Source organism: Zea mays, chromosome 4 (assembly GCF_902167145.1).
Source record: "Zea mays cultivar B73 chromosome 4, Zm-B73-REFERENCE-NAM-5.0, whole genome shotgun sequence".
NCBI lineage: Eukaryota > Viridiplantae > Streptophyta > Magnoliopsida > Poales > Poaceae > Zea > Zea mays.
The window spans coordinates 146,380,516-146,407,484 of NC_050099.1; the positions used below are offsets into that span (position 1 = coordinate 146,380,516).

A 26,969-nucleotide genomic window follows, 5' to 3' on the forward strand; every position below is an offset into this window, starting at 1 on the left:
TTCTCGCTTCACTTGGGTGTTCTTTTTGCAAGATAAATCTCAAACCCAAGAGACCTTAAAGGGATTCTTGAGACGGGCTCAAAATGAGTTCGGCTTAAGGATCAAAAAGATTAGAAGCGACAACGGGACGGAGTTCAAGAACTTTCAAATTGAAGGCTTCCTTGAGGTTGAGGGCATCAAGCATGTGTTCTCTTCTCCCTACATGCCACAACAAAATGGTGTAGTGGAGAGGAAGAATAGAACTCTATTGGACATGGCAAGAACCATGCTTGATGAGTACAAGACTTCGGATCGGTTTTGGGCCGAGGCGGTCAACACCGCTTGCTACGCCATCAACCGGTTATATCTTCACCGAATCCTCAAGAAGACATCATATGAACTCCTAACCGGTAAAAAGCCCAATGTTTCATATTTTAGAGTCTTTGGTAGCAAATGCTTTATTCTTGTTAAAAGAGGTAGAAAATCTAAATTTGCTCCTAAGGCTGTAGAAGGCTTTTTACTAGGATATGATTCAAACACAAGGGCATATAGAGTCTTTAACAAGTCCACTGGACTAGTTGAAGTTTCTTGTGACATTGTGTTTGATGAGACTAATGGCTCTCAAGTAGAGCAAGTTGATCTTGATGAGCTAGATGATGAAGAGGCTCCATGCGTCGCGCTAAGGAACATGTCCATTGGGGATGTGTGTCCTAAGGAATCCGAAGAGCCTTCACATGCACAAGATCAACCATCATCTTCCTCAATGCAAGTATCTCCACCAACCCAAGATGAGGATCAAGCTCAAGAGGATGAAAATGAAGATCAAGAAGATGAGCCACCTCAAGAGGAGGGCAATGATCAAGGGGAAGATGCCAATGATCAAGACAAGGAAGATGACGACGGTCCAAGACCGCCACACCCAAGAGTCCACCAAGCAATACAACGAGATCACCCCGTGAACTCTATCCTCGGCGATATTTATAAGGGGGTAACCACTCGATCTCGTGTTGCTCATTTTTGTGAACATTACTCCTTTGTGTCTTCTATTGAGCCATACAGGGTGGAAGACGCATTAAGGGATTCAGATTGGGTGTTGGCGATGCAAGAGGAACTCAACAACTTCACGAGGAATGAGGTATGGCATCTTGTTCCACGTCCTAATCAAAATGTTGTAGGAACCAAGTGGGTCTTCCGCAACAAGCAAGATGAGCATGGTGTGGTGACAAGGAACAAAGCCCGACTTGTGGCCAAGGGATATTCACAAGTCGAACATTTGGATTTCGGTGAAACCTATGCACCCATAGCTAGGCTTGAGTCAATTCGTATATTACTTGCCTATGCTACTTACCATGGCTTTAAGCTCTATCAAATGGACTTGAAAAGTGCCTTCCTCAATGGACCAATCAAGGAGGAGGTCTATGTTGAGCAACCTCCCGGCTTTGAAGATAGTAAGTACCCTAACCATGTTTATAAACTCTCTAAGGCGCTTTATGGGCTCAAGCAAGCCCCAAGAGCATGGTATGAATGCCTAAGAGATTTTCTTATTGCTAATGGCTTCAAAGTCGGCAAAGCCGATCCTACTCTCTTTACTAAAACAATTGCAAATGATTTGTTTGTATGCCAAATTTATGTTGATGATATCATATTTGGGTCTACTAACAAATCTACTTGTGAAGAGTTTAGTAGGATTATGATTCAAAAATTCGAGATGTCTATGATGGAGGAGTTGAAGTATTTCTTAGGATTTCAAGTCAAGCAACTCCAAGCGGGCACTTTCATTAGCCAAACGAAGTACATTCAAGACATTCTTACCAAGTTTGGGATGAAGGATGCCAAGCCCATCAAGACACCCATGGGAACTAATGGGCATCTCGACCTCGACACGGGAGGTAAATCCGTAGATCAAAAGGTATACCGGTCGATGATAGGATCTTTACTCTATTTATGTACATCTCGGTCGGATATTATGCTTTTCGTATGCATGTGTGCAAGATTCCAAGCCGATCCTAAGGAAGTTCACCTTAGGGTCGTGAAACGAATCTTGAGATATTTAGTTTATACTCTTAAGTTTGGCCTTTGGTACCCCAGGGGATCCACTTTTGACTTAATTGGATATTCAGATGCTGATTGGGCAGGGTGTAAGATTGATAGAAAGAGCACATCAGGGACTTGCCAGTTCTTGGGAAGATCTTTGGTGCCTTGGGCTTCTAAGAAATAAAATTCGGTAGCTCTTTCTACCGCCGAAGCCAAGTACATTGCCACAGGCCATTGTTGCGCACAATTACTTTGGATGAGGCAAACCCTTAGGGACTATGGTTACAAATTAACCAAAGTTCCTCTCATATGTGATAATGAGAGTGCATTCCGCATGGCGGATAATCCCGTTGAGCACAGTCGCACTAAGCACATAGCCATTCGGTATCACTTTTTGAGGGATCACCAACAACGGGGGGATATCGAGATTTCATATATTAACACCAAAGATCAATTGGTCGATATCTTTACCAAACCACTAGATGAGAAAACTTTTACCAAACTTAGGCATGAGCTAAATATTCTTGATTCTAGGAATTTTGATTGATATTTTGCACACATAGCTCATATATATACCTTTGATCATCTCTTTCATGTGCTATGACTAATGTGTTCTTCAAGTGCATTTTTATGCTAAGTCATAGATTGAAAGGGGAAATGGAGTCTTCGGCGAAGACAAGGCTTCCACTCCACTCCATCGAATTATTCATCCTTCGTCGTCGCTCCACACCGCTCTTCAATTTGGTATAATCTTCACTCCTATATTATTTACCAAGGGGGAGAAAGTTTGTCAAAAGGGCTTATATTTCACTCACAAGTATCTGTTTTTGGCGATTCATGCCAAAGGGGGAGAAAGTATTAGCCCAAAGCAAAAGGACCGCATCACCACCAATTTCAAAAATTTAGTCTTTCAATTTGTATTTAAAGTAGTGTTTTCAAATTGGTATCTTATTGTTGATATAATTTCAAATTGGTATACCCTCTTCAAAATTAATATCTAAAACCCTCTTGAACACTAAGAGGAGGATTTCATTAAGGGGGAGTTTTGTTTAGTCAAAGGGAAAGCATTTGAAACAGGGGGAGAAAATTTCAAATCTTGAAAATGCTTCTCAAAATCTTATTCATTTACTTTTGACTATTTGCAAAAAAGACTTTGAAAAGAATTTCCAAAAGAGTTTGCAAAAACAAATCAAGTGGTGCAAGCGTGGTCCAAAATTTTAAATAAGAAGAAAGCCATCCATGCATATCTAGTAGAAATGATTATTGGTTTCATTCCAAGCAACATTTGCACTTACATTATGCAAACTAGTTCAATTCTGCACTTATATATTTGCTTTGGTTTGTGTTGGCATCAATCACCAAAAAGGGTGAGATTGAAAGGGAAATAGGCTTACACCTTTTCCTAATTGATTTTGGTGGTTGAATTACCCAACACAAATAATTGGACTAACTAGTTTGCTCTAGATTATAAGTGTTACAGGTGCCAAAGGTTCACAACAAACCAATAAAAAGACCAAGAAAGGGTTCAAACAAAGAGAGCAAAAGACAACCCAAAGGCAGCCCTGGTCTGGCGCACCGGACTGTCCGGTGTGCCACCGGACAGTGTCCGGTGCACCAGGGAGTTCCAGTCTGAACTTACCACCTTCGGGAATTTGGGAGGCCGCTCCGCTATAATTCACCGGACTGTCCGGTGCACCAAGCGGAGCAACGGCTCCAAGCGCCAACGGTCGTCTGCAACGGTACAGGAACAGTGAACAGTGTTCACTGCGCGCGCAGAAGTCAGAGCAGGCGTCAGAAGGCGCACCGGACAGTGAACAGTGATTGTCCGGTGCACCACCGGACAGTCTGGTGGCCCACATGTCAGAAGCTCCAACGGTCGGAACCCAACGGCCTGGTGACGTGGCTGGCGCACCGGACAGTGTCCGGTGGCGCACCGGACTGTCCGGTGCGCCATACGATAGCAGCCTCCACCAACGGTCATTTTGGTGGTTGGGGCTATAAATACCCCCCAACCACCACACTTCAATGCATCCAAGTTTTCAGCCATCAAACCTAATACAAGAGCTCTAGACTTCATTCAAAGACACAATCAAAGAGATCAAATCCTCTCCCAAGTCCGGAATCACTCCAAACAAATTAGTGACTAGAGAGAGAGACATTTGTGTTCATTTGAGCTCTTGCGCTTGGATTGCTTTTCTTCTTCCTTCTTTCTTGTTTCCAACTCAATTGTAACCAAGGCAAGAGACACCAATTGTGTGGTGGTCCTTGTGGGGACTTAGTGTCCCGTTTGATTGAGAAGAGAAGCTCACTCGGTCTAAGTGACCGTTTGAGAGAGGGAAAGGGTTGAAAGAGACCCGGTCTTTGTGACCACCTCAACGGGGAGTAGGTTTGCAAGAACCGAACCTCGGTAAAACAAATCACCGTGTCATCCGCTCTTATTTGCTTGTGATTTGTTTTCACCCTCTCTTTCGGACTCGTTTATATTTCTAACGCTAACCCCGGCTTGTAGTTGTGCTTAAACTTTATAAATTTCAGATTTGCCTATTCACCCCCCCCCCTCTAGGCTACTTTCAATGTTGTTTTTTATTCTCATGCCATGTTTGCATCATCTAGCTCTACACATGCCCATGATAGGAGTAGACCTAGGCGTTATATTCATCATGTTGTTTCTCATGCGCCTAGAAATGCAACTAATGGCCCAACTATGCTTTATCATACTTATGACGCCTCATATGTGCTAATTTATACAAATGATAAAGTAGTTACTATAAATTTGGAGCCTAAGTACAAGAGAGGCAAGACTTGCATTTAGATTCCAAAGTATTATGTGACTAACCTTGTAGGACCCACAAGAGTTGGGTACCTAAATCCCAAGCTTAAATCGCCTTGCAGGTTTATGCATCCGGGGGCACAAGTTGGATTATTGACAGTGGATGCACAAACCACATGACGGGGGAGAAGAAGATGTTCACCTCATACGTCAAGAACAAGGATTCCCAAGATACGATTATCTTTGGAGATGGGAACCATGGCAAGGTCAATGGTTTGGGTAAAATAGCCATCACTACCGAGCATTCAATTTCCAATGTATTCTTAGTAGAGTCGCTTGGTTACAATTTGCTTTCTGTAAGTAAATTATGTCATATGGTCTATAATTGCTTGTTTACAAATATTGATGTATCTGTCTTTAGAAGAAGTAATGGTTCATTAGCTTTTAAAGGTGTATTAGACGACAAGCTTTATTTAGTTGATTTCACTAAAGAGTATGCCGATCTATATTGATGTGTCACTTGTCTCTATCTTATTGTGATTCCGCTCTCTCACTTCACTTATATAATTGTTGTAAGTTCAATACTCACCTTGTGAAACCAATTAAGTGAAGAAGTCTTCTCCTCGCACTCCCTTAATTCGGACTTGGTTCTTGATATATCTAATCCAATATTAGACCTAGTTTGTTTTGTTGAGCTATTTTTTACAGGATCACCTATTCACCCCTCTTGCTCTGAGGACTTAACCATATTGAACAAATGAATCTATCCCTAAGTAATATTAGCAAATCATGAAATCTGTGTGCAACAAAATTGGGTGTTACCTCAGGGATTGTGGAATGGGGCTCGTTGAAGCAAAGATTGGGGGCGAAAAAGCAGATCTGCCACCGGCGTCCACTTCCGGAGGTGGGACGACGTAAGGAACGGTGAAGAACTTCGACGACGATGAGCGCAGTCGCGGTTGTTGGTCGCAATCGACCGCTGGTGCCCCTTGCACAATGTGGTCGCCTCCTGCTCCGGGTCCTCAACGCCGACGACGTCCACCGGAGCGGACTCCGCCTTCTTTCGCCAACCACGACACCGCCTCGCCTTCGGTCGCCCGGACTTCGCGCTCGTCTGCAGCACCAATGGAAGGGACCAGGAGCTTTCTCCGTGTACGCGCAAGTGGTGGTGTCCTCGAGAAGCCGCTCGCGGGGGTGAACAGGGATTCCCTCCATTTGCCGTGAGAGAGAAAGAGACGGACCGCTTTGAAGGGGCGCAGGGCACGGTGGGATCTGCGCCGCGGGATGAAGAGGTTGCCTGTAGCCCTAAACGATAAACATGAATATAGGAGGGGAGGGGTAGGGTGTGGCGCTGCGGACGGTCTTAGGGTGGTCAAAATAGCCCGATACGAATTTGAATTCTTGAACCCAGATCTAAATTAACCGAACCTAAAATACCCAATAACAATTTCAGATAATAATTATAAAAACCCAAATTTAGTTTAGGTAATTTAGATATTGTTACCCGATACCTGAATTGCCCGAATAATTCAAATATTTACTATAAATCTATTATTTGAAACAAATTAATGTAAATATATGATAATTAATATAAATCTTTTATTCAGGTAGTAGAGTAGTACCGCTTTTCTATCTAGGTTATCTCTTTACATGCTAAATTTCATCTCTATTTCTTTCTGCATCGGTTTGTCTTGGAGAAATATGGAATTATGCCATTATGGAACGTGGGATTCGCCCGAATGCCATTATGTGCAAGGGCTTCGCTAGTGCACCATCCTCACACGTTGTTTACCAACAAAATGCCATTTATCACCTATTCGATGCATAAACAGAGAAGAGGGCACTTGCTTGGACCTTTTTGCCCCTGCTCCAAATCAAGACATGGCCTGTCCGCCGCCGGTCTGCTGCCGGTTCTCAGCTGCAGCACAAACAGAGGAGAGAGCATTTTGCACTTGGCTGTTGCGCCCAAGTTGCAAGTTCCAGAACCTACTGCGCCCAGGCTACAGCACAACAGCAAGCAATAGCTGATAAGAGAAAAAAAAGAAACTGCTACCCAGAAAAAAGGACTACAACCATTGGAGATCTAAACCGATGACAGCAGCAAGCACAGAAAAATGATCACCGCAACAAGGTTTCAGATAACAATAGCATAACTAGTTTTCATATAACATCACACATCCAAATATAGTTCAATTTGGACAGTGTAATAAGGTTCACTTCTAACATTACTTAATTTAACATCCAAATATAGTTCAACTTGGACAGCATAACAAGGTCCACTTCTAAGTTCTAACTTGGACAGCATAACAAGGTTTACATCCTCTTCAGCTTCCTTGGTGTGAGCTTCTTCGATAGGATCTTCTTAGGAGTTCTAGACTTGGGAGGTGACTGAACTTGGACAACACCTTCAACGAGGGGAACAACAACTCCTACTTCATGGACAGCAGGTTCAACTTGGGGACAAACACCACCTTCAACATGGACAACACCTTCAACATGGGGAATAACAGCTTCTGCATCATGGACATCAGCTTCAACTTGGGGAAAAACACCACCTTCAACATGGATATCAGCTTCAACTTGGGGAAAAACAACTCCATCATGGACAACACCTTCAACTTGGGGGAAAATAGTTTTGTCAACATGGACAGCAGCATCAGCATCATTTTCCGATCTTTGTCGGCTTTTGGGGACCTTGGCATTCTCCCCATATTTTGTTGTATTCATGCGAGGCTTTCTCTTCCTACATGTTAGACAACACAGTGAGAAAAATATTAAAATGCAGCTTGTAGCTAGTTTGGACAACATCACTTGCCTTTTCTTTGTTCCGTTTAATGGGCACTTGTAGCTAGTTTCACCGTGACCTAATTCTCCACATCTTTTGCACTTTCTTTTGCCTCTTATCATCTTCTTTTTTCCCTTTTCAGACTGGCCTGCAGCCTCCATATCAGCCTCTAGGACTGCTTCCTTGTCAGCCTCCTTGCCTTTTTCTTTAGCTATTTTTTTCCCCTTGTTGTTCCCACCTTCCAAACAGCTCTTAATTCTTAGTTTTTTGTACCTTCCTCTACCTCTCTTGTCAAGTGGTGCACCAACCATATAAGGCAGATCGACATGTGGCCATTGAGACCTATCTGGCAGTGGCTCAATTATTCTCTTATATGCATTTTTGAACCTCTGTACTGAGTAGTACTCATGCACAAAATCCTCCAATTCCACATCTACACTCTCTTGTGTTGTAATCAGGGCCAATGCATGTGGGCATGGTTTGCCGGTGTGCTGCCACTCGAGGCATGTACACTCATGCAAATATGACTTTACTACATGTCTGTTATGTGTGTTTGTGCTGTCCTCAACTTGTGCAGAGAAGTAACCAGCCTTTGTCACAGATAGATGCCCTAGGCCTCTAGTCCTTGCCTTTAACTGTTGTAAAACTGCAGGCAAGATCTTGCCAGTAAGCTTGTCTCCAATTCTCCTCCTTTTTTCCCACAACACCATAATCATCTCCCTACACTTGTCTGCAAGCTCAACAACAGGAAGATCCTTCCAATCTTTAATCCAGTTGTTGAATACTTCAGCTAGATTGTTGGTGACATAATCACACTTGATGGCAGGGTTAAACTCACTCCTCCTCCATTTAAGCTTGTGGTAAGTATCTAGCCATTTCTTCACATCTGGGGAAGCTTCCACAATTTGATTGAAAAAGTAATGTGAGACTTCGGGCCTATATGCCCTAGCTGTAGGGTACATCTTAGAGAATATGTCACCTCCAAACCTCTTAATGAAATTCTGCATGAGATGCCTAAAGCATTCCCTTTGGTCAGCCTGAGGAAACACATGCTTAACTGCCTTTTCTAACCCTTTGCATGCATCTGTACAAACAGCAAGCAAAGGAAGATCTCCTATTGCCTTTTTTAGTTGGCTCATGAACCATACCCAATTATCATCAGTTTCACCATCTATGAATCCAAATGCAAGTGGATACATCCAATTGTGACCATCAATAGTCGTGGTTGCAGCCATATGCCCATTCCATCTACTATTAAGTGCAGTAGAGTCTATGCTAAGGTATGGCCTACATCCCTCCAAGAATCCTTGAATGCAAGGGCCTAATGCAATCTATGGAAGTATATCTTGCCATCTACCTCCTTAATGTCAATCTCAATAACACTCCCCGGAGATCGAGTCAACACCTCTGCCCTCCAATTGAATAGCATCTGAAAACTCTCTTCCCAGCTGCCATGTAACTCTCTTAGAGCCAATTGCCTCCCTTTCCAAACCGTGTCATAGTGAATTTCACACTTATATTTCTCCTCCAACCTTTTTCGCAACTCCTTTGGGCCCATGTTTGACTCCTTCTTGAGATGATGGATAGCCTTTGATGCTACCCAAGCACTAGTAGGTGTTGTGGTCTTCCTTCGAGCACTAGAAGTACAATTGTGGGCCTCAATTAAGACTGTTACCTTCAAATGGGAATCTCAGTCAGTAACCATGTAAACAATATCATATGAAAAATAGGAAATGTACATATAAGCAAGCATAGGCTCAAAAGACTATACCATAACAGTATTCCCATCATGCTGTCTACGTCCCACAATATGCCAACGGCAACCTTCTCCTTTGCAATAACCAATAAATCGACTTGGGTCAGTTTTATAGATGTTTAGCTCAAACTCTTCGTTGATAGCGAACTGTCTCACAGCTAGCCTGAACTCACGCATGCTGGAGTACACTGTTCCAATATCCATACAAGGATTGTCTGGGTCATGCACCATCACCCTTTCTCCTGGAATTTCATCAGTAACAGGGATGGCTGCTCCAAGAGTTTCATCTTCACAATAACTAGTAGGTCCATTATCATGTCTCTTAAAAGCTTCAGCCACCTTCTCAGCAGCTTCATCCTCAGCTCTCAACCCAATCAACTCATACATTTTGTCATCGTCAACGATTTCTATCCTACCTTTCTCATCTTGGTTCTCAACAATTTGTAGGGCATCCCAGTCAATAACAGCTTCAGAGTGAGAACCAGGATATACTACCATTGCTAAGCTAAGCGGGGTCTCATCATCAAGGCTGAAAATATAAAATATAAAATGGATTCAAAGGGGACAAGGTTAGGGAAATTACACTGCTCTATTCTCCACTCAGCTCGATTCCAAAAAAAAGTTAGTACATGTAGAAGCATACCCGTACATACAATCATTCCAACTATACTCCATCTAGCCACTGTCCCCAACTGCACGCGAGATTTCACTGTAACCTAGGGTTACAGAGATGTACTGTAATTTGTTGAACTGATTGAAAAAAAATGCAAGAATAAATTACTGGGCAGCAGCGATGTCCTGGATCTACTCACCTATACTGTGTTGCGTTGCTGTCTTGGGATGGAGACTCCACTGCCGACGGAGGAGGAGCAATCTGAACGGCGGCGGCAGACTTCTGAGCACAACGGCGGTGGCGAAATACCGAGCGAGGGCGACGGAGGAGCACCAATCTAAGCGGCGGCAGGGGAGGAGCAGAGTGAACGGGAGGAGCGGCCGAAGGAATCGCAGCAGCGGCTCCCGCCGCCGTTGAGGAACGGGAGGAGTGAACGGGTCCAGCGAATGTGAGATGCTAGCAAAGGTGTCAGCCACGTCTTGATTTGGAGCAGGGGCAAAAAGGTCCAAGCAAGTGCCCTCTCCTCTGTTTATGCATCGAATAGGTGATAAATGGCATTTTGTCGGTAAACAACGTGTGAGGATGGTGCACTAGCGAAGCTCTTGCACATAATGGCATTCGGGCGAATCCCACGTTCCATAATGGCATAATTCCATATTTCTCGTTTGTCTTGTGGTTCGGCCTGTAGTTGCTGCTAGCTGAACGAACGAGAGATCTCGTCTGCATTTTCTCCCTTTAAGGCTGTGCTTCAAGTTCCTGAAGATATTTCGAATCATAATTTTATTACTCAAATTTCTAATTACCTGAATTACCCTACCCGGAAATATCAGCTAACCCCAGACCGCCCAACACCAGCTCCACCCTCGCCACCAACCGCCCCCGCACCACGGCCAGAACCCTAGTCACTTCCCCGCCGCCCACTCCATGGAGGACGACGCCATCTCGACGCTCATGGACATCGACGACTCGCCGCTCAGCGCTGCGGGGGCCGGGTTCCTCGACGAGGAGGACGGGGAAGGCGAGATGTTCTTCGCCCCGCACCGCGCGGCCCGCGGCGGCGCTGGCGATGCCCGCGGGCCCCTCCCCTTTTCCGGGTTCTTCAACAGCTTCGACGGCGCCGATTTCGACGACGACGACCTCGCCTGAGGGAACTGCCGCCCGGTTCGGTAACGGATGTTGTTCGTGGATCGCGAATCGTGTTATGTCGATACCGTGATGGGGTCTCTTAATTAGCGCATCGATTCAGACTCGTTTGGGCAATCTGAAGATGTTTAGGGATCAACATTACCTTTGTGGCCTATGGTTCGTGGATGCACATGCACAGGGATCAATATAAGTACCTTTGTGCCCCATGGTTCGTGGATCACTGTGCATGTGTTCTTCCGCGTCTTTGTTGTTATTTTGGCTCCATCTGTATGATCTAATGAACCTTCCTTTGTTATCATTCTGTCTCTGTTACTCGATGACTTGTTATAGGTTGTTAAATGCCTATATCTGTTTGTCGAATTGTGTAGGCTGTGAGTTATTTGCTTTATAGAATTTGTGGTTAGTTAACATATTGTGTTGAAAGTTTCCATTTGTCATCAATTTAACCGGCTAGTGATGACAATTCATAGATGCTTGATTATTTGGTGTCGAAGTGGAAATATCACATTAGCATAGGCACATTTTTTTGGAAGCATTGCATCAGTATGCAAATTTGGTATTGCAGGGTAGTTTTAAATCTGCTTCACAGAAACTTTTTCATCATTCATCAAATCAGAATTTGCATAGTTACACTGTCTACTAGAAATTTGGTTCAGAGCTCAAAACTGAGAGCATGCCTAGTTCTAGTTGCCATAAGCATCACCATTGTTTCCAAGTAGCATAACAGTCACTGATAGTAGGGTTTGAATTGAGCTTGGGAGATAACAAAATTGGGAGTGCATGCCTAGTTCTAATTGCCATAAGCATCACCATGCAGGGTTATGAATTGAGCTCAGGAGTCAGGACACAACAAAACTCGCTGCACTGTTTTTTCAGCTTATTAATAAAAAAACACTTACAACGCCAACATTAAACATTGGAAATCTGTCCTGGCTTCTGTTAGGCTGTATCATAGTGTTTAACAATTGCTGTTATTCCTTGGTATTGAAAGGCTTTTGGTAACAAGCTTCATCCACAACTTTTTGTTCTGAGTCAATGGATTGGAATCCGTCAACCCCAGCTTCATTTGCTTCTTGAAGTTTTATTCAGAAATCAGAATTGAGTGGATGCTAAGATCAAATTAAAATAAATTGACGTGGCTTTAAACATGTATTATTGCCACTGATCATAAGTTGTGGCGCATACAGTGAGCTTACACACCTACAATACCTGCTTTGATGTTTTTTAGTATATTATTACAAAATTGTTGAACAGCATTTCCGGGTAGAGCCACTTCCATTTTCATGCCATTCCATGTTTCTTTTTCTGGATGGTCTTCGCTCAAGCAGCCCAAAATCAACCAGCTGATAGGCGGCAGCCAGACCACAAGAGCAGGGATAGGAGAAGGGGACTGGGATAATATATCATTTGTTTTCTTGCCTCTATTTTATTTATCTCCACCTTGTATAGATGGAGAGGTTTACTTGACTTCTAAGCAAGATGATTAGTCTTACCTTTAACCATAACCTTAATGGGCCTCTTGTACTACCAGGCCTAGCCGACTGCTCATGACATAGTCAATGTCTATGGAATCAATCAGGTAACTAAGGTTCCTTTTTAAAATAAAGCCCCCCCCCCCCCCCTAATGCTCTCATACTACTGGTCTAGCTGACTGCCCATGACATTGCCAATGCCTATGGAATCAGTCAGGTTCTTTTTTAGGAAAAAGGAACAGGAAGGGGAAACCCCTACTGAATAAATAAGTATGTATATATTGAAAAATAATTGTTGAGGTTGTTGCCATCTAGGTTCTTAAAACTGGGTCAGTTGGTCATGGTTCATATATTGGGCACGAGCCATTGCTAACTTTTGTTTTTTTTTACAAGACAAAATGAAGTTGCGTCAGATAATTCATTTCGTATGTGAGATCTTGCATGTTTCCTAGTTTTAATATGCAAGATTGCATATTTTTCAATGAGAAGTTCTAATATGCAAGATTGCATATTTTTCAATGAGATTGTGCATTTCACAGTTAGTATATAGAGGAGTGTGAAATATTTCGTCTTAGAACTTGTCTCAGAGTTCTGGATTTCAAAATTGAAACCCCCTTGAAAGCTAGCTTTCCTTCGAGAATCGCATGCTATATTTTGCTCTGACACAGGTATTGGCATAGTGGATCCAGCTGCTTGTATTTCAGCTTTGATATTACTCTGAAACTTATTCTTGCACATTGGGGAGTGGTTTATTTGGATTTAGTTGTCTTGATAGGTTTTTTTTCCCTAACAAGCTGTTGCAAACTTTTTATGGTGAGCCTACCTGCTATCTGCTCAGCTGTATATTGGTATATCTCTTAACTTCAGTAGATGTTGTGTTTCGATAACATGATGCCGTCTGACTCTGAGCGCTCCGCATAACGTCTAACGCAAATATAACCTAACAAAAAAGTTTTTTTTTGCATTGTGTGAGCCTGGCCAATGGGGGTATGCATCTAACTATCTAAGGGATTATTTAGAAATAAAGTATTTTTATAGTTTCTAGACAATACCATTATTATATTTTATGTCATAAGGTGTTTGGTTGTATTTTTAAAAATCTATGCTTTCAAAACCATGTTATTCTAGGTACCACGATATTTTTAGAGTATCAAAAACTTTACTATAACCCACAGTTTTAATGGCATGACAAACTTTTGTCTAAATATTATAGTTTATAATATTGTATTCAAACAATGTTTTTCAAAACCGTAGTATTTTTTAAAGAAACAATAGGGAAGATCTCTACTGAAAATATATTAAGAGGAAAAAAGTTCAGGCTGCACAAGAGGAAACGAATAAGAGAGATAGAGAAGGGGATTACATTATCAGAATCAGAATTTCCATAATGCAGGTAATTGAGAGTTGTCTCTTAAGACTAGAAATGGCTCGGAGGTGGTAAATGGTGCGGGGAGGTGAGAGACTGATGGAGTTCCAACAAGCTTTGGCGAAGTTACATCTGAAGAAGAGTGTGCCCAACTATTTCTTCCTGCTAAAGAATGCAATTGTCACAAGTGTAAGAATCTAATCCAGCCATTTTGCCTTGAGAATGTTTGGTATGATTGTAACAATTGTATGATTGTAACAATTGCAAAGTATAGTATTATAAAATTATAGTTTTAAAAAAATATTGTTGCCAAACAGTCTCTAAGATGTGAACCACACTTATTAGGAAAGAGAACCAAATAGTCCCAACATGTTCAGTTCCACGAAGATTTCGGTCCACGCCAACAGTCTTCTCTAATCAAACCCCCAATGCAAATAAATTCGACTTTCTAGATTTTCCTTCCATGTGGAATAGCTCCGTTCTAAAATATAATTTATTTCATATTAAACATATATATATTAATTAATCTATGAATGTAGTTGATATATATCTCTATATTCATTATCATATATTCAAATACGGACAGAAGTAAAAGAGGGCTAGAAAGAACTATATTTTAGTATAGAGGGAGTATTTATGTACCTTTTGTGATGGATCAATATTCCCGGATAAAGTCTACACCTTTTTGTATCCGCTCGATAAAAAAACGAGTGTGAGTCCTTTCTCTTATTTAGAAGGAGGACCGGAGAGAGCGAGAGAAGCCTCATTTTGGGCTCCTAGCTCACTCGGTTTCTGAAGGTAGCTCCTTACTATTTTTACGAAGGACTAAGGGGGTGTTTGGTTACACCCCGCTAAAATTTAGCCCATGTCCCATCGAATGTTTGAACCTCCGTTCCGGGTATTAAATGTAGCCGGATTATAAAACTAATTTGTCAGCCGAAGATTAAAAGACGAGACGAATCTAGTCCAGTTGGTTGGGTCTATATTTCATACTCCTATTTAAAAGTCAAACGCTTGATGTGACTCGGACTAAACTTTAGCAGGAGCAACCAAACACCCCCTAAGTAGAAGAGCCATGTTTGATAGATTTTTCGAATGAGTGATTGGTTGGAGAAGCCTTTATTTTTGAAGAAGATACAAGGACATCACGAACTCACGCCACTACACACCATGACACCACGCCACACACTCATGTGCGTCCTTTACACACTAGAAATAAAAAAGATTGAGAGATCTAAACCTCTAATGTATAGGAAACAAGTAATACCAATATACCATTGAACTATGTATGTTCTAAATAGTGCATCAGCCAGAGCTTCTAGACTATCTCTAGCGGTCTTTATATTTCACTTTTTATCTTACTCTTTATTTTAAATTTTACTCTATAAACAGTATATTTATGGTACAAAACAGTGTTATTAATGTTCACATTCACAGTGTTGCTGGAGTCGGCTAACAATGGCTTTTGCCGCTCGTGGTGGGGCACGAGGGTTGCAGAAAGATCCGCCTCCTCCGCGTGGTGCAGGTACACGCGTCAGCCGTTCACTGGCGCCCCACCTGTTTGAGTGTGTGTGGGCCTATGGGGCGGGAGAGGGTGGCACGGCGCCGTGCGACCAGGGGATGCGGCCATGCGGGTGGTGCCGGCCTCCCTCTTCTCCGGCGTCACGTCGCTCTGTGACCGCGCCCGATCCCAGGCTCCCAGCCATGCTAGAGGGGCCGGCGTGTGCCGTCTGACTCTGAGCGCTCCGCTCCGCACGTGTCCATTACGGTGGAGGAAGGGACTACACGGTCTGTCGCCGCATGGGATCCTTGTCGGGCGGGGCAGTCAAGGGCCTGGTCAGCCGGTGGTCCCACCGCGGCCACGTCAGCGGAGGGACGGAAACGGATAGAGACGGACACGGTGGCCTTTGTCGTGTGGCCCGTGGGCCTGTACTGTCGCCCTCGCCCACGGAACTGTCCTGTGTTTGTTTGACCGCGTCCTGTCTGCGTTCGTGGTCGGTGGATTCTTCTTTTCTGTCCAGCCTTGCGCTGAAAAAAATATCTGCTGTCCTGCCAAGCAAGCATGCCTTCCACGCTTCCAAAACTGTACGTTAAATAATGGCGGAGGCAAGAAAGAGCTGAGATTCCATGCTCGCTCAGTTTTCCTTTTTTTCTATGACATCGAAAAAATACGTTTTATAACGTTTAGCCATTGAGCGTAGAGGTTATCTTTGCTTCTAAGGTGAGTTTGATTGGAGAGTGCGGTTCTATTTCAGTATTTAAAATTGAAGCCGTTCTATTCTGCGTTTGATAAGAGAATAAATTTGCTTTATTTTTTGTTTGGTTGAAAAGTAGAATATAACGTAGCCGCTCCATTTTTTGTTTGGTATATACAACCATATATAAGGGTATATACAACCATATTTAATATGAGATATCTTGAGGGATCTTTAGGCTGGTAATTGAAAAATACAAGAGATGGGCTCTTCACGGAGAGTCCGTCGCTACACGACTCTCCATACATATTGTCTCTTAACTGTATTTATGATCTAAAGTCTCAAAGTTGTATCATGCAATCTCTTAACTATCTCTTGTACTTAAAAAACATTCCGGTGTCTCTAGGTTATACACGCCCTAATGTCCGTTTTATCAATGAATTTGATAAGTTCATCGACCAAGAAGACATAAAGATACTTAGTGTGCTCTTTCGAACATGGGATGTCCAAAACATAGGATTCATCATTTGTAATTCTTCAAAGATTTAAAACACAGGAGATTCTCTAAAGTAGCATTTGAATACATCACTAGAGAAACTCATGAACTAGAAGAGAGGAATAGGCATAAGAGAACCTTTTCAAAAAAATTGGACATTGTGTTATATTTCCTCCCAATTTTGTATGAATTGAGCCATTATATAGCCTTGTTGTAGGGTTTCAAGATAGTCGATCCTCTATTCCGAAGGGTCACATAGAAAAAATTATATAGGTTTATAACTGTCAAAATCTCCTTCGTGAATTGGGGGTCTACATATTTGCTTATTTTCAAAATGACTTATTTGTTCCTTGGTAGAATGGGACATAACAAGGTTTAAAATAGTGGTCTAGGGGCATAATGTTTTTGAGGCTACAAGGCTATTGCGCATCTATAACGCAGTTAGAACAAATATCAGATTTATAAAAAAATAAAAATATGTATTTTTTTGTAAAAATATGGAAGTCAAGATATTTGGCTAAGACCAATATGTTTCCAAGGCTCTAAGAGGCTAGGGATATTACACAATACATGATTCATGGAATTCAAGTGTTTAGCACTTTAGTAACATAGTTAGCCACTAGCTAGGTAGCTACACAACATGTAATTAATAAGTTTACTTAGTTCTAAAATACTAGAGTAGTAAAGAATTTATCATCTCGCTAACATAATAGCAACACAATATCATGATTTAGTACATACAAAAAAAACTTACTAGTGCAATCTATTGATCAAACATAGAGTCATCTGAATAAGAAGAATGAGCACTTGAAGACTATTGATCCATGTCAATATCATGTGCATCATCTTATTGTGTATAAAGCGAGTTCGGATTGTTATGTATGAAGCAAGTTCAGGTTGATCTTCATTACATTCATTAATATCATTGAGTTTCCTCATCCTTCTTTATTACATTCATTAATTTTTTGGCCCGCCATGAAAAATAGAAATAGTGTGGCTATTTCGCTAAAGCTACGGCATTCAGCGAAGCTAAATTAGGCTATAGGGGTTGTAGCTGAATAGCGTCCAAAAGTGAAATATCATAGCTTTATGTCTTCCAAAAGGCTATAGTTGAGCTATAGCCCGCTATTTTAAACCTTAGGACACAATGCACATCCTTTCTTTTAGCGAGGTGTTTAATCTAGTTTATGCAACGAGGCAGTCTATCATCATTTCATTTCTCAGTTTTATTTGCAAAACAAGATGGTTAATCTTTCATTACCTCATTCATCGCAAACTAATAATTACTAGTACTACTATGAGAGCAAAGCCATTCTAACTAAAATTAACGAATGAATCCATAATGGATGAACTATAGTAGCTTGTTTCACCAAACCAAACACTCCATAGGTGCTATAGAAACCCCAAGCTTCTGCTTAATGTTGACTATTGTGGTGTTTTCGCCATTAACGAGCAACCATAATAACCAATATTACTCGCCAGTGTTAGGTAGTGTTTGGCATATATGCTGCTTGTTGAAAAATAATGTAGCTCCTTATTGCTAGTTTTTAATTCATCACAAGAAGTAACTAGACTAATAAATTATTGTAGAAACATCTGTTAGTACAACTTCTGCTTAAATTTGTGAATAAAGTGTGTCAAACAATGTCTTAGTTGGATACCAGTTTATTTGAGTATACATCTATTGGTTTTCCAAGACTCAACAACGCGATACTCTATTTTCGTGATTACTAATGTTGCTATAGTCAACACTAGTCATCAATTGGTTTTTTACTATAATATTTTTGGGTTAATAAATACATATGCTTTAATTTGCTATTTTTTGGTAAAGTTTAAACTGATATATTAAGATATACCAAGAATTATAAGAGATTAAATTTCATCCTAAATCAAATCATCATAAATTTGACCAAGTTTATAGATAATAATAACAATAATAAAAATATCAAATTAGCATTGTTATTCAATACATTATGAAATACATTGTCATAAGTGATCTATTTGATATGTTAGATATTAACCATCTTCTCTATAAATTTATTTAAATTAGGCTATGTTCTAAATCTCTAAAACTAATAGTTAGCGGCTAATATTAGTTGAGTGGTTTAGAATGGGTCAACTAATGGACCGACTGTTTGTTAGCTATATCCCAAATAGCCATTAGTTGTTAACTGTTCTAATCTAGACAAATCAGCTAATAGGTAGTTGATGATCGAATTATCTCTGGCACTTTCTACCTAACCGTCGATTTTTCCCTTACAAAGAAGTCAGTCTTTCTCTGAGCTTCTCCTGCCCTGGCTCTTGACCTAGCTAGGTGCACTGCCCGTCGGTTTGTGTTGAACAATTTATTTATTTTGTATGAAATTTAAGTTTGTGGAACCCACTTGTGTGGTATTTTTAAAAAAAAATTATATACTATTTATAATATTTTATTTTTTTATTTGAAATTTTTTATTTCCCAAATATTCATAGCAATAGTAGCATACTGGATAGAAATATGATTCAAAAACAAAGAGAAAGAGACAATGGCAGCAATTACATTTAGCTCATAACAATCTATTAGCTTTAGGTTTGAAACACCCCTAACTATTTAGTTAGCCGGCTAACTAACAACTTATTAGCTGGTTAACAATTTACTCTATAGAGACCTAAGTTTCACTCGGAACAAACTTCGATTCCTTGTGTTTGAGTACGGAGGAAGTATTTTGTGAACTAATTATCCATTCCTAAGCGCTGATCATTTACCCACACATTATCAAGCATCCCAAAGTCTAATCTTATGCACATGGCACATGCATAAAAGAAAATAATAAAATATTTGTCACGCTTTTTATTATTGCTCTCCGGTTTATTACAGGCGTCAGCCGGAAAAGCTTCCGCTCCCAACTGCCCTCGGACCCTCCTTCCCCCCACTACCAGAACTCCTCACCTCACTTCAGCCTCAACGCCTACCAAACTTACGCAGCCTCTCCATAACTGCGAGCTGTTGCTCCTCCTCCCGAGCTACCATTCTCCGTCGATCTCCTCCAGGCTGTAGCGCGCTGCCACGCCCGCCCATGGCCTCGGGCTCGAAACCGGACAGCATGGACACCGACCCTCTTGGCGGCGGCCTCTCCATCGCCGTCGAGCGCAACCCGCCGGAGTCGCGCCTGCAGCAGCTCGGCGTCAGGTCTTGGCCCAAGTGAGCACCGCTGCCGCCGATCACTGCCCGCTAGTTTACTTCTTGGTTTCTCGTCCCCAGCTCCTGATCGCCGTGGCGTATGTAACTGCTGCCGTGCGTGTGCAGGTGGGGTTGCCCGCCGGGGAAGTTCCCGGTGAAGTTCGACGCGCGGCAGACGTGCTACCTGCTCAAGGGCAAGGTGCGGGCGCACATCAAGGGGTCGTCGGAGTGCGTGGAGTTCGGCGCCGGCGACCTCGTCGTCTTCCCCAAGGGGCTCAGCTGCACCTGGGACGTCGCCGCCGCCGTCGACAAGTACTACAAGTTCGACTCGTCCTGACGGCTGACGCACATCGCTCCCGGCCCGGCTCCGCTGATTTGGTCCCGATTATTGGTTCGGCTGCTCGCTTAATTGTGATGATTAGCTTAATTTCCTAGCTAATTTGGTTACATATAGCCCATAGCCTTCTCTGTCGTGTAAAAAAACTGGGAGGGATGCAGCGCATCTAGCTCCCGCGTAGCGTAGCGCGTAGGCCAGTAGATATTCATCCGGCAACTGAAAAAAGAAACCCGGTCAATGCAGGGGCTGTTCAAAGTACCCCTTGTTTATTCGTCCGAGTGCAATCCATCTTGGATGCTTCTTTGACCAGCGCCCTTGGCCTGCGTTGTTTTTTTTAATAATACCTCTATCTTAAAATAGTAGTCATTTTATCTCTTGTTTTTTCTTGTTTTTTATGTCTATATTATATAAATAAAAATAGATATAGATATATATAAACATATATATTAAGTATTGTATTAATCTATTAATTATCTAAAATGAATTTTAATTTATGAGAGAGTATTCGGAAAATCTGACCAATTGCAGCGTTGGTCAAACAAAGAGTAAATTTCATTAGATACTATTGATCTCGTGTTTACATTAATTGAATATGTTTCTCATGTCTCTAAATAGTATACAGAGATATGGCCGTGCCGGAAATTTTTTGTGGCACTATACAAAAAACTAAAATAAGACCTATCTTTAGACAAAATAATATAATTTTTAATATTAATATTGTAATAATTGTTAAACAATATATAATACTTTTGCATTGTAATAAGATAATGAATATATCATGAAACATACCTGAGTTAAATTTTCGATTTCTTACGTTTTTTATAACGTGAATCATATTGTGATATTTTCTAATTGGATTCCGGCGGAAAGATATGAATTTGATGCACTGTTCAATAGACATATAAATATAGGATGTCATGTAAAAAGCAAAAACAAATTACTAGAGCCTAGAGCTAGACGCCTAGACCCAGTAGATAATTATTTTTAATACTCTCTCTATCTCAAAATAGTAGTCATTTTATCTCTTGTTTTTTATGTCTATATTAGATGAATGAAAATAGATCTAGACATATATATAAAACAAATATATTAAGTATTGTATGAACCTATTAATTATCTAAAACAAATTTTATTTTGGGACATCGAGAGTATTCGAAAGTTCTAACCAATTGCAGCGTTGGTCAAACAAAGAGTAAATTTCATTAGATACTATTGATCTCGTGTTTACATTAATTGAATATCTTTCTCATGTCTCTAAATAGTATACAGAGACAGCACCGAGCCGTAAAAATTTGTGGCACTGTAAAAAAACTAAAATAAGGCCTATCTTTAGATATAATAATATAATTCTTAATACTTTTATTAGGTGTATGCCCGTGCGTTGCTACGGAGTCAAGATATAATGGTAAAATACATTGAGATGCAAAGTACTATGATAAAATGCATTGATATGCAAAAAACTAATTGTTATTCTATACTTTTGTTAGCAGTACTAAAAGTGGATGTTTGTATACCTAAAAATAATATAAGATTGTACATGTGCTTTGTCATTGACATCTCAAATAAAATACGTTGATTCCATAGAAGGATAGTGTAAATTAATAACAAAATCAAAAAATTCTCCATCATAGATAAATAGAGTTTAGATATTCAGATGAATAAGTATAAAATAAACTTTTGATAGATTCTAGTGTTTTTTGCAATTTCAGTATGAGAGATAAGAGATATACACCAGGTATATTTCTATGAAAATTTGAAATTACAAAGAGCATGCACGTACATGCATGCTTCTAAAATTATATTTTGCATGAAAACAAAGAATAAAGATAATCCATGACGAGAACATAACTTTTGAAATCTGTTTTACTGGATACGTAATATTCTAACTTCTAAGGAACATGTTAAGTATACAAAGTTCTATCATCAAAATGTGACTTCTAAGGGAGACCAAGGAAGGGGAACTACTTGTGTTAATCGTCAAAATGTGATTTCTTCTTCCCTTTGGCCACACACAGAGAACAACCTGCGTGAGAAGAACAGCCACACCCAAAATAAGGCAAGATCTAAACAAATAGAAAAGGCAGACATAATGAGGAAATCAAAGAAGGGTGCATCCAACAAAACAAGCTATTCTATTGCTTAGTGTGTTCGTATGATGACGACAAGAGCACAAACCACAAAGTTTGTGCTCCAATGTATTGGGGATCCAATGAAGTACACCAATCATGACTGAACATCATTGTGATGATGGTGAGTATAGAACCATCACCTGTTTGTATCAAAGACAATTCTTTGTCACCTTCACACAACTAATCAATGGTCATCCTCATCAGGACCGGGGCATTCATTTGCCAGCACTTCTGGTGATTCATACTGAACAAAGTAGGAAAAGGCATCCAGTTTAAAAAAGGTATAGAAGATGTATAAAAAAATTGAGTTTCTAGAACAAAGTTCACTTTGCATCCACAATAAAGGCAATACTGGTACTGATCACACAACTTAGACAGTATGTTCTGCAAATCCTGCAAAACAACACATGGCATATTAATATCTTCCTCTTTGGCAGCACCAGCACAGTTAGTAGGATTCAGAATTTACAAATTATTTTAGAACATGTCCGTTGACGTCTTTTTCATCAAGAGGCAGAATTCACAATCCATATCCATGCTACACCTCACTGTCTTCTCAGTCTACTCCTTACTTTATCCATATCCATGTTTTAGTATTCTTGAAGCCAGAAAAAACAAGGTTGACTTATTTTTCTGTGTCTAACGACAATAGGGGTAAATTAACCACTTTATACCGAAAGTGTAGTATACATATATCAAAGCTACAATGAAACTATACAGTTGTTTCTCCTATATATCTCCCCAATTTTACCCTTCTCCCTATCATTTGAATGCTTGAGGATGATGCCATTGTTCCATTCCCCTGTGCCCATATAAAGCTACACACTGTATGGTAGATAAGCCTCAAATGCTACAGTTCAAACCCACAAAAAAATGAGAGCTGTCTTACATCTTTTTCTATCCCAAGTGAAGATGCTTTCGAGTTCTGCAGGTCATGTATAGTGTGCATCAGGGCTTCAGCAAGAGTGTTGCTGGCTCTTGCTTGCTGGGCAGGTGCAATTAGCTTGGGTCTCCTTTAACACCTTCAATGAACAGACCACAAAATAGAAAGGGACTCTCAAACTCTGTTTTAGAGTGTCTATTTCAGATTAGTTTAACAGAACGCTGTATGTGACTTTCTCCTTTCAGTTGAAGGGCAACAAATAAGTATAGTTTGGTAGGTTTTAGACCTTACTGCTTAGGGCTGGTTGTCTTTCTAAATAAGGCCATGTTTGGAACCTCTAGAGCTCATAGTTATCTGCTAAAATTAGTTGTAGACATTCCAAACATCCCTAGCTAATTGTTAGAGCTAACAATTAGTTCATTAGTTGGCTCAACCCAACGAACAATTTGTTAGCCGGCTAACTATTAGATCTAGGTTCCAAATAGGGCCTGATAAGTGCTCATCTGCAGAGAACTTACTGGATTGCTTACCTTAACCTGCCTCTGGAGATCCTTGATGTAGTCGACAGCCAAATCTAGCATGTCAGATGTGTTGGTTTGCTGCAGGAAATGGAAGCGCAGGTTGCAGACAAGTCAATGATGGAGTGGTCCTCACACAGAAAATTTGCTAACCACACACACACAATGTCCTAGCTACTGCCTATCTGTGTTGTCGTGGCTGCAAAAAGCGAGTACCTTGTCCATGTTCGGAACGAGTTCTTGCAGCTTTCGGATTCGCTCACTGATCTTTGTTCTCCTCACCTAAGCACCACAGATCAGCAAATCGCTCAGCTGCAGGCTTCCAAACCTAAGGAAATCTATGGAAGAAAATGAATTCACCGACCCTCTCGGCGATGTTGCGCAGATGGGTGGCGCATCCCCGCTTGGCACGGATCTTACAAGGCACGTCGTCCTGGAACTGGAGGAATTTCTCAATACTTGCCATTTCAGACGACGTCTTGGGCAGGCTGAACTGGTGCGTAATGCGGCTCTGCACTGACGGCATCGTCAGTTCGCCACGTAGATGTTGAAAGCATCTAGGCCCCTAGTTGGTTTTAGTGATTAATGACAACGTAATGTTATATGTGACTAACGTGTGTTTTGCAGAGACAAATGGTAAGTTAGGTCGCATTACAGGTAGAAGTACTACAACGGTGAAAACAATCCCAGAGATAAGAACTCGAAGCGACGGCTAAAACGAAGAAACAAAAGGTGAAGGACTACGGAGTCCGAGTGTCAAGGAGATGTGGACACTCGTGATTTAGTTAGGTCTTTTATTCTCTTTTAGCCGTACTATAAAGAGGGGTTGTCGATGAGTAGTTTGACCAAGAGAGTTCTAGTGTAGTGTTGGTGCAAAATCACACTCACATACAGTGCTAGGTGTCACTCTAGAACTCACTCACAAGTTAGAACGAAAACCGATTTGAAAATCAGCTAAAAAACAAGAGATAGGCAGCTTGTTCGCTGCGGCTTGCTGCGGCTGCAATCCGGCTGCGGCTGCGGCTTCTACAGTATTTTTCTCTCTATGGATTGCAGCTGCAGCAGTCCAAACAGCTGCAACAGTGTCGGCTTGTAGCCAGCCGAACACGCCCAGGGTTTCTGGCCCTGGGGCACCGGACTGTCCGGTGTGCACCGGACTGTCCGGTGCACCATCTGCCAGGTGGGCCAGGCTGGCCCAGGGGAAGGCTTCCCCCGAGAAGAAAAACCCGAGCGCACCTGTTTTAGAAGTGAATTATAGTGGCGCAGCGGACAGTGCACCGGACAGTGCACCGGACTGTCCGGTGTGCCATCAGTCCAACGGCTACTTGTCAGAACTAGCCGTTGGAAACGACCGTTGGCGCACCGGTGGCGCACCGGACTGTCCGGTGCGCCCGTGCGCAGTAAAGTGCCTGTAACGGCTAGTTGGTGGGTGAGGGCTATTTATACCCCCTCCACCCACCATATTCAATGTCTTGCAGCCCACATTAATTCCAACACATTACTAGAGCATTGCAAGCACCAAAAGCCTAGTGAGGAGATTAGAGAATCTTAATCCCGCATTTGTTCCTCATTAGCGCTAACGAGAGCCACCTAGAGCACACACCACTTGCATTAGGCTTCTCTTGGTCAAGCGAAAGTCTATGACTTGTTACTCTTGGTGATCAGCATCACCTAGACGGCTTGGTGGTGTTGGGAGCTCGGTGATCACCGTTAAGATCTTGTTGGTGACCCGACTCAAGTTTGTAAGCGGTCTCGAGGGATCCACCGCACCGGAGTGGCAAAGGATCATCTCGTAGTGAGCACTTGGTTCTTGCGAGGACCAAGGGGGAGCGATACCCTTGCGCGGGTGCTCCAACGAGGACTAGTGGAGAGTGCCGACTCTTCGATACCTCAGGAAAAATTGGAGGAGTCTTCTAAACCTTGCTTTACATTCCGCACTTAATTCAAGCACTTTACATTGTGTATTTGTTTAGCAAGTAATTGAAGTATTATCTTAGCATTGTTGTATTTCTAGTATTATTATCTTAGTACTAGTTGTTGGGGTGAAGTTGGGCTCTTGCTTAGCTCTTGCTTAGGTTTTAATTGGTGTTGATTTTTAGAAAAGCCCAATTCACCCCCCTCTTGGGCATCGTGATCCTTTCAATTGGTATCAAAGCCTTGTTGCTCTTAGATTAGCTTTACCACTAAGAGTTACGATGTCCGGTGGGATGGACCTCCCCCCATTTTTGATGGTGATGATTTTCCTTATTGGAAATTCGTATGGAAGCTTATTTAGAGGCTATAGACATTGGTGTCTATAAAGCCGCCACACAAGGATTCCCCGAACCTAGAGATCGCACAAATCATGTAGGTGATGAGTTTAATTATGAAAAATGGAATGCCAAGGCCAAAAACACCCTTTTTAGAGGCCTTTGCAAAGATGTGTTCAATAGAGTAAGAAATCATAAAAATGCTCATGATTTGTGGACGGATATTTGTGCTCTACATGAAGGAACTAGAAGTGAGCGTGAGGAGAGATATCACATTGCTATGAGAAAGTTAAATTCTTTTGACATGCTTGCTAATGAAAATGCCAATGCTATGTACTCACGTCTCAATATTCTTGTAGAGGAAGTAAATGGATTGAGGCTTACTCAAATCTCACAACCGGATGTTGTGAGGAAGATTCTCAGTGTCCTCCCAATAGACAAATATGGACACATTGTCACTGTGCTACATCAAATGGATCTTTCAGTTACCACACCTACACAGATATTGGGAAAGATCAATGCTCATGAGATGTACATGCACATCAACGACAAAGATGAGTCATCTTCCAAGAGAAAGGATTTGGCTCTCAAAGCAAATCAAGAAAGAAAAGGAAAAGCTAAAATACAAGTTGAGGAAGAATCCTCAAGTGATGATGACCTTGATGCTAACATTGCCTTGATGGTAAGGAAGACCACCAAGACGTTGAAGAAGCTCAATAGAGAAGGCATCAAATTTGATTCAAGAAAGAAGAAATTCTTTTCCAACAAAAGAAAGCCCATTTCTGAGATGGATTGCTACAACTGTGGAGAGCTCGGTCATCTTGCTCATCAATGTAACAAGCCCAAGAAGAACAAGTTCAAGGGCAAGAAAGAAGATGACATCGATGATGAGAAGAAGGAAAAGAGATTCTTCAAGAGGAAGGATGGAAAGCAAAAAAGGTTCCACAAAAAGAAAAATGGAAAGGCATATATTGTTGGTGACTGGCTCACTGACATTGAGTCATCAAGTGGATCTTCTTCAAGTGAAGAAGAGAATGATGAAAAAGTTGCCGCCATCGCCAGGGACTTCTCTTCACCACCA

General features: G+C 41.5%; 3 protein-coding genes across 3 annotated transcripts; 2 read left to right on the forward strand and 1 right to left on the reverse strand.

Moving 5' to 3' along the window:
• Window positions 1-10,715: 10,715 nt before the first annotated feature.
• On the forward strand, window positions 10,716-11,378 carry LOC100278646 (uncharacterized). Its single transcript, NM_001364472.1, has one exon. It carries the CDS (start codon window positions 10,862-10,864, stop codon window positions 11,081-11,083), a length of 222 nt encoding a protein of 73 aa, NP_001351401.1. The 5' UTR covers window positions 10,716-10,861; the 3' UTR covers window positions 11,084-11,378.
• Window positions 11,379-19,527: 8,149 nt separating this feature from the next.
• Window positions 19,528-20,479, forward strand: LOC100282274 (enzyme of the cupin superfamily). The gene is made up of 2 exons (NM_001155186.2): window positions 19,528-19,793; window positions 19,899-20,479. Exons 1-2 carry the CDS (start codon window positions 19,669-19,671, stop codon window positions 20,107-20,109), a joined length of 336 nt encoding a protein of 111 aa, NP_001148658.2. The 5' UTR covers window positions 19,528-19,668; the 3' UTR covers window positions 20,110-20,479.
• Window positions 20,480-22,930: 2,451 nt separating this feature from the next.
• LOC103653785 (transcription factor bHLH130) lies at window positions 22,931-24,165 on the reverse strand. Its single transcript, XM_008680588.3, has 4 exons — window positions 24,004-24,165; window positions 23,856-23,921; window positions 23,652-23,720; window positions 22,931-23,260 (listed from the first exon to the last, which is right to left on the reverse strand). The coding sequence occupies exons 1-4, from the start codon at window positions 24,163-24,165 to the stop codon at window positions 23,195-23,197; spliced, it is 363 nt and encodes a 120-aa protein (XP_008678810.1). The 3' UTR covers window positions 22,931-23,194.
• Window positions 24,166-26,969: the final 2,804 nt, after the last annotated feature.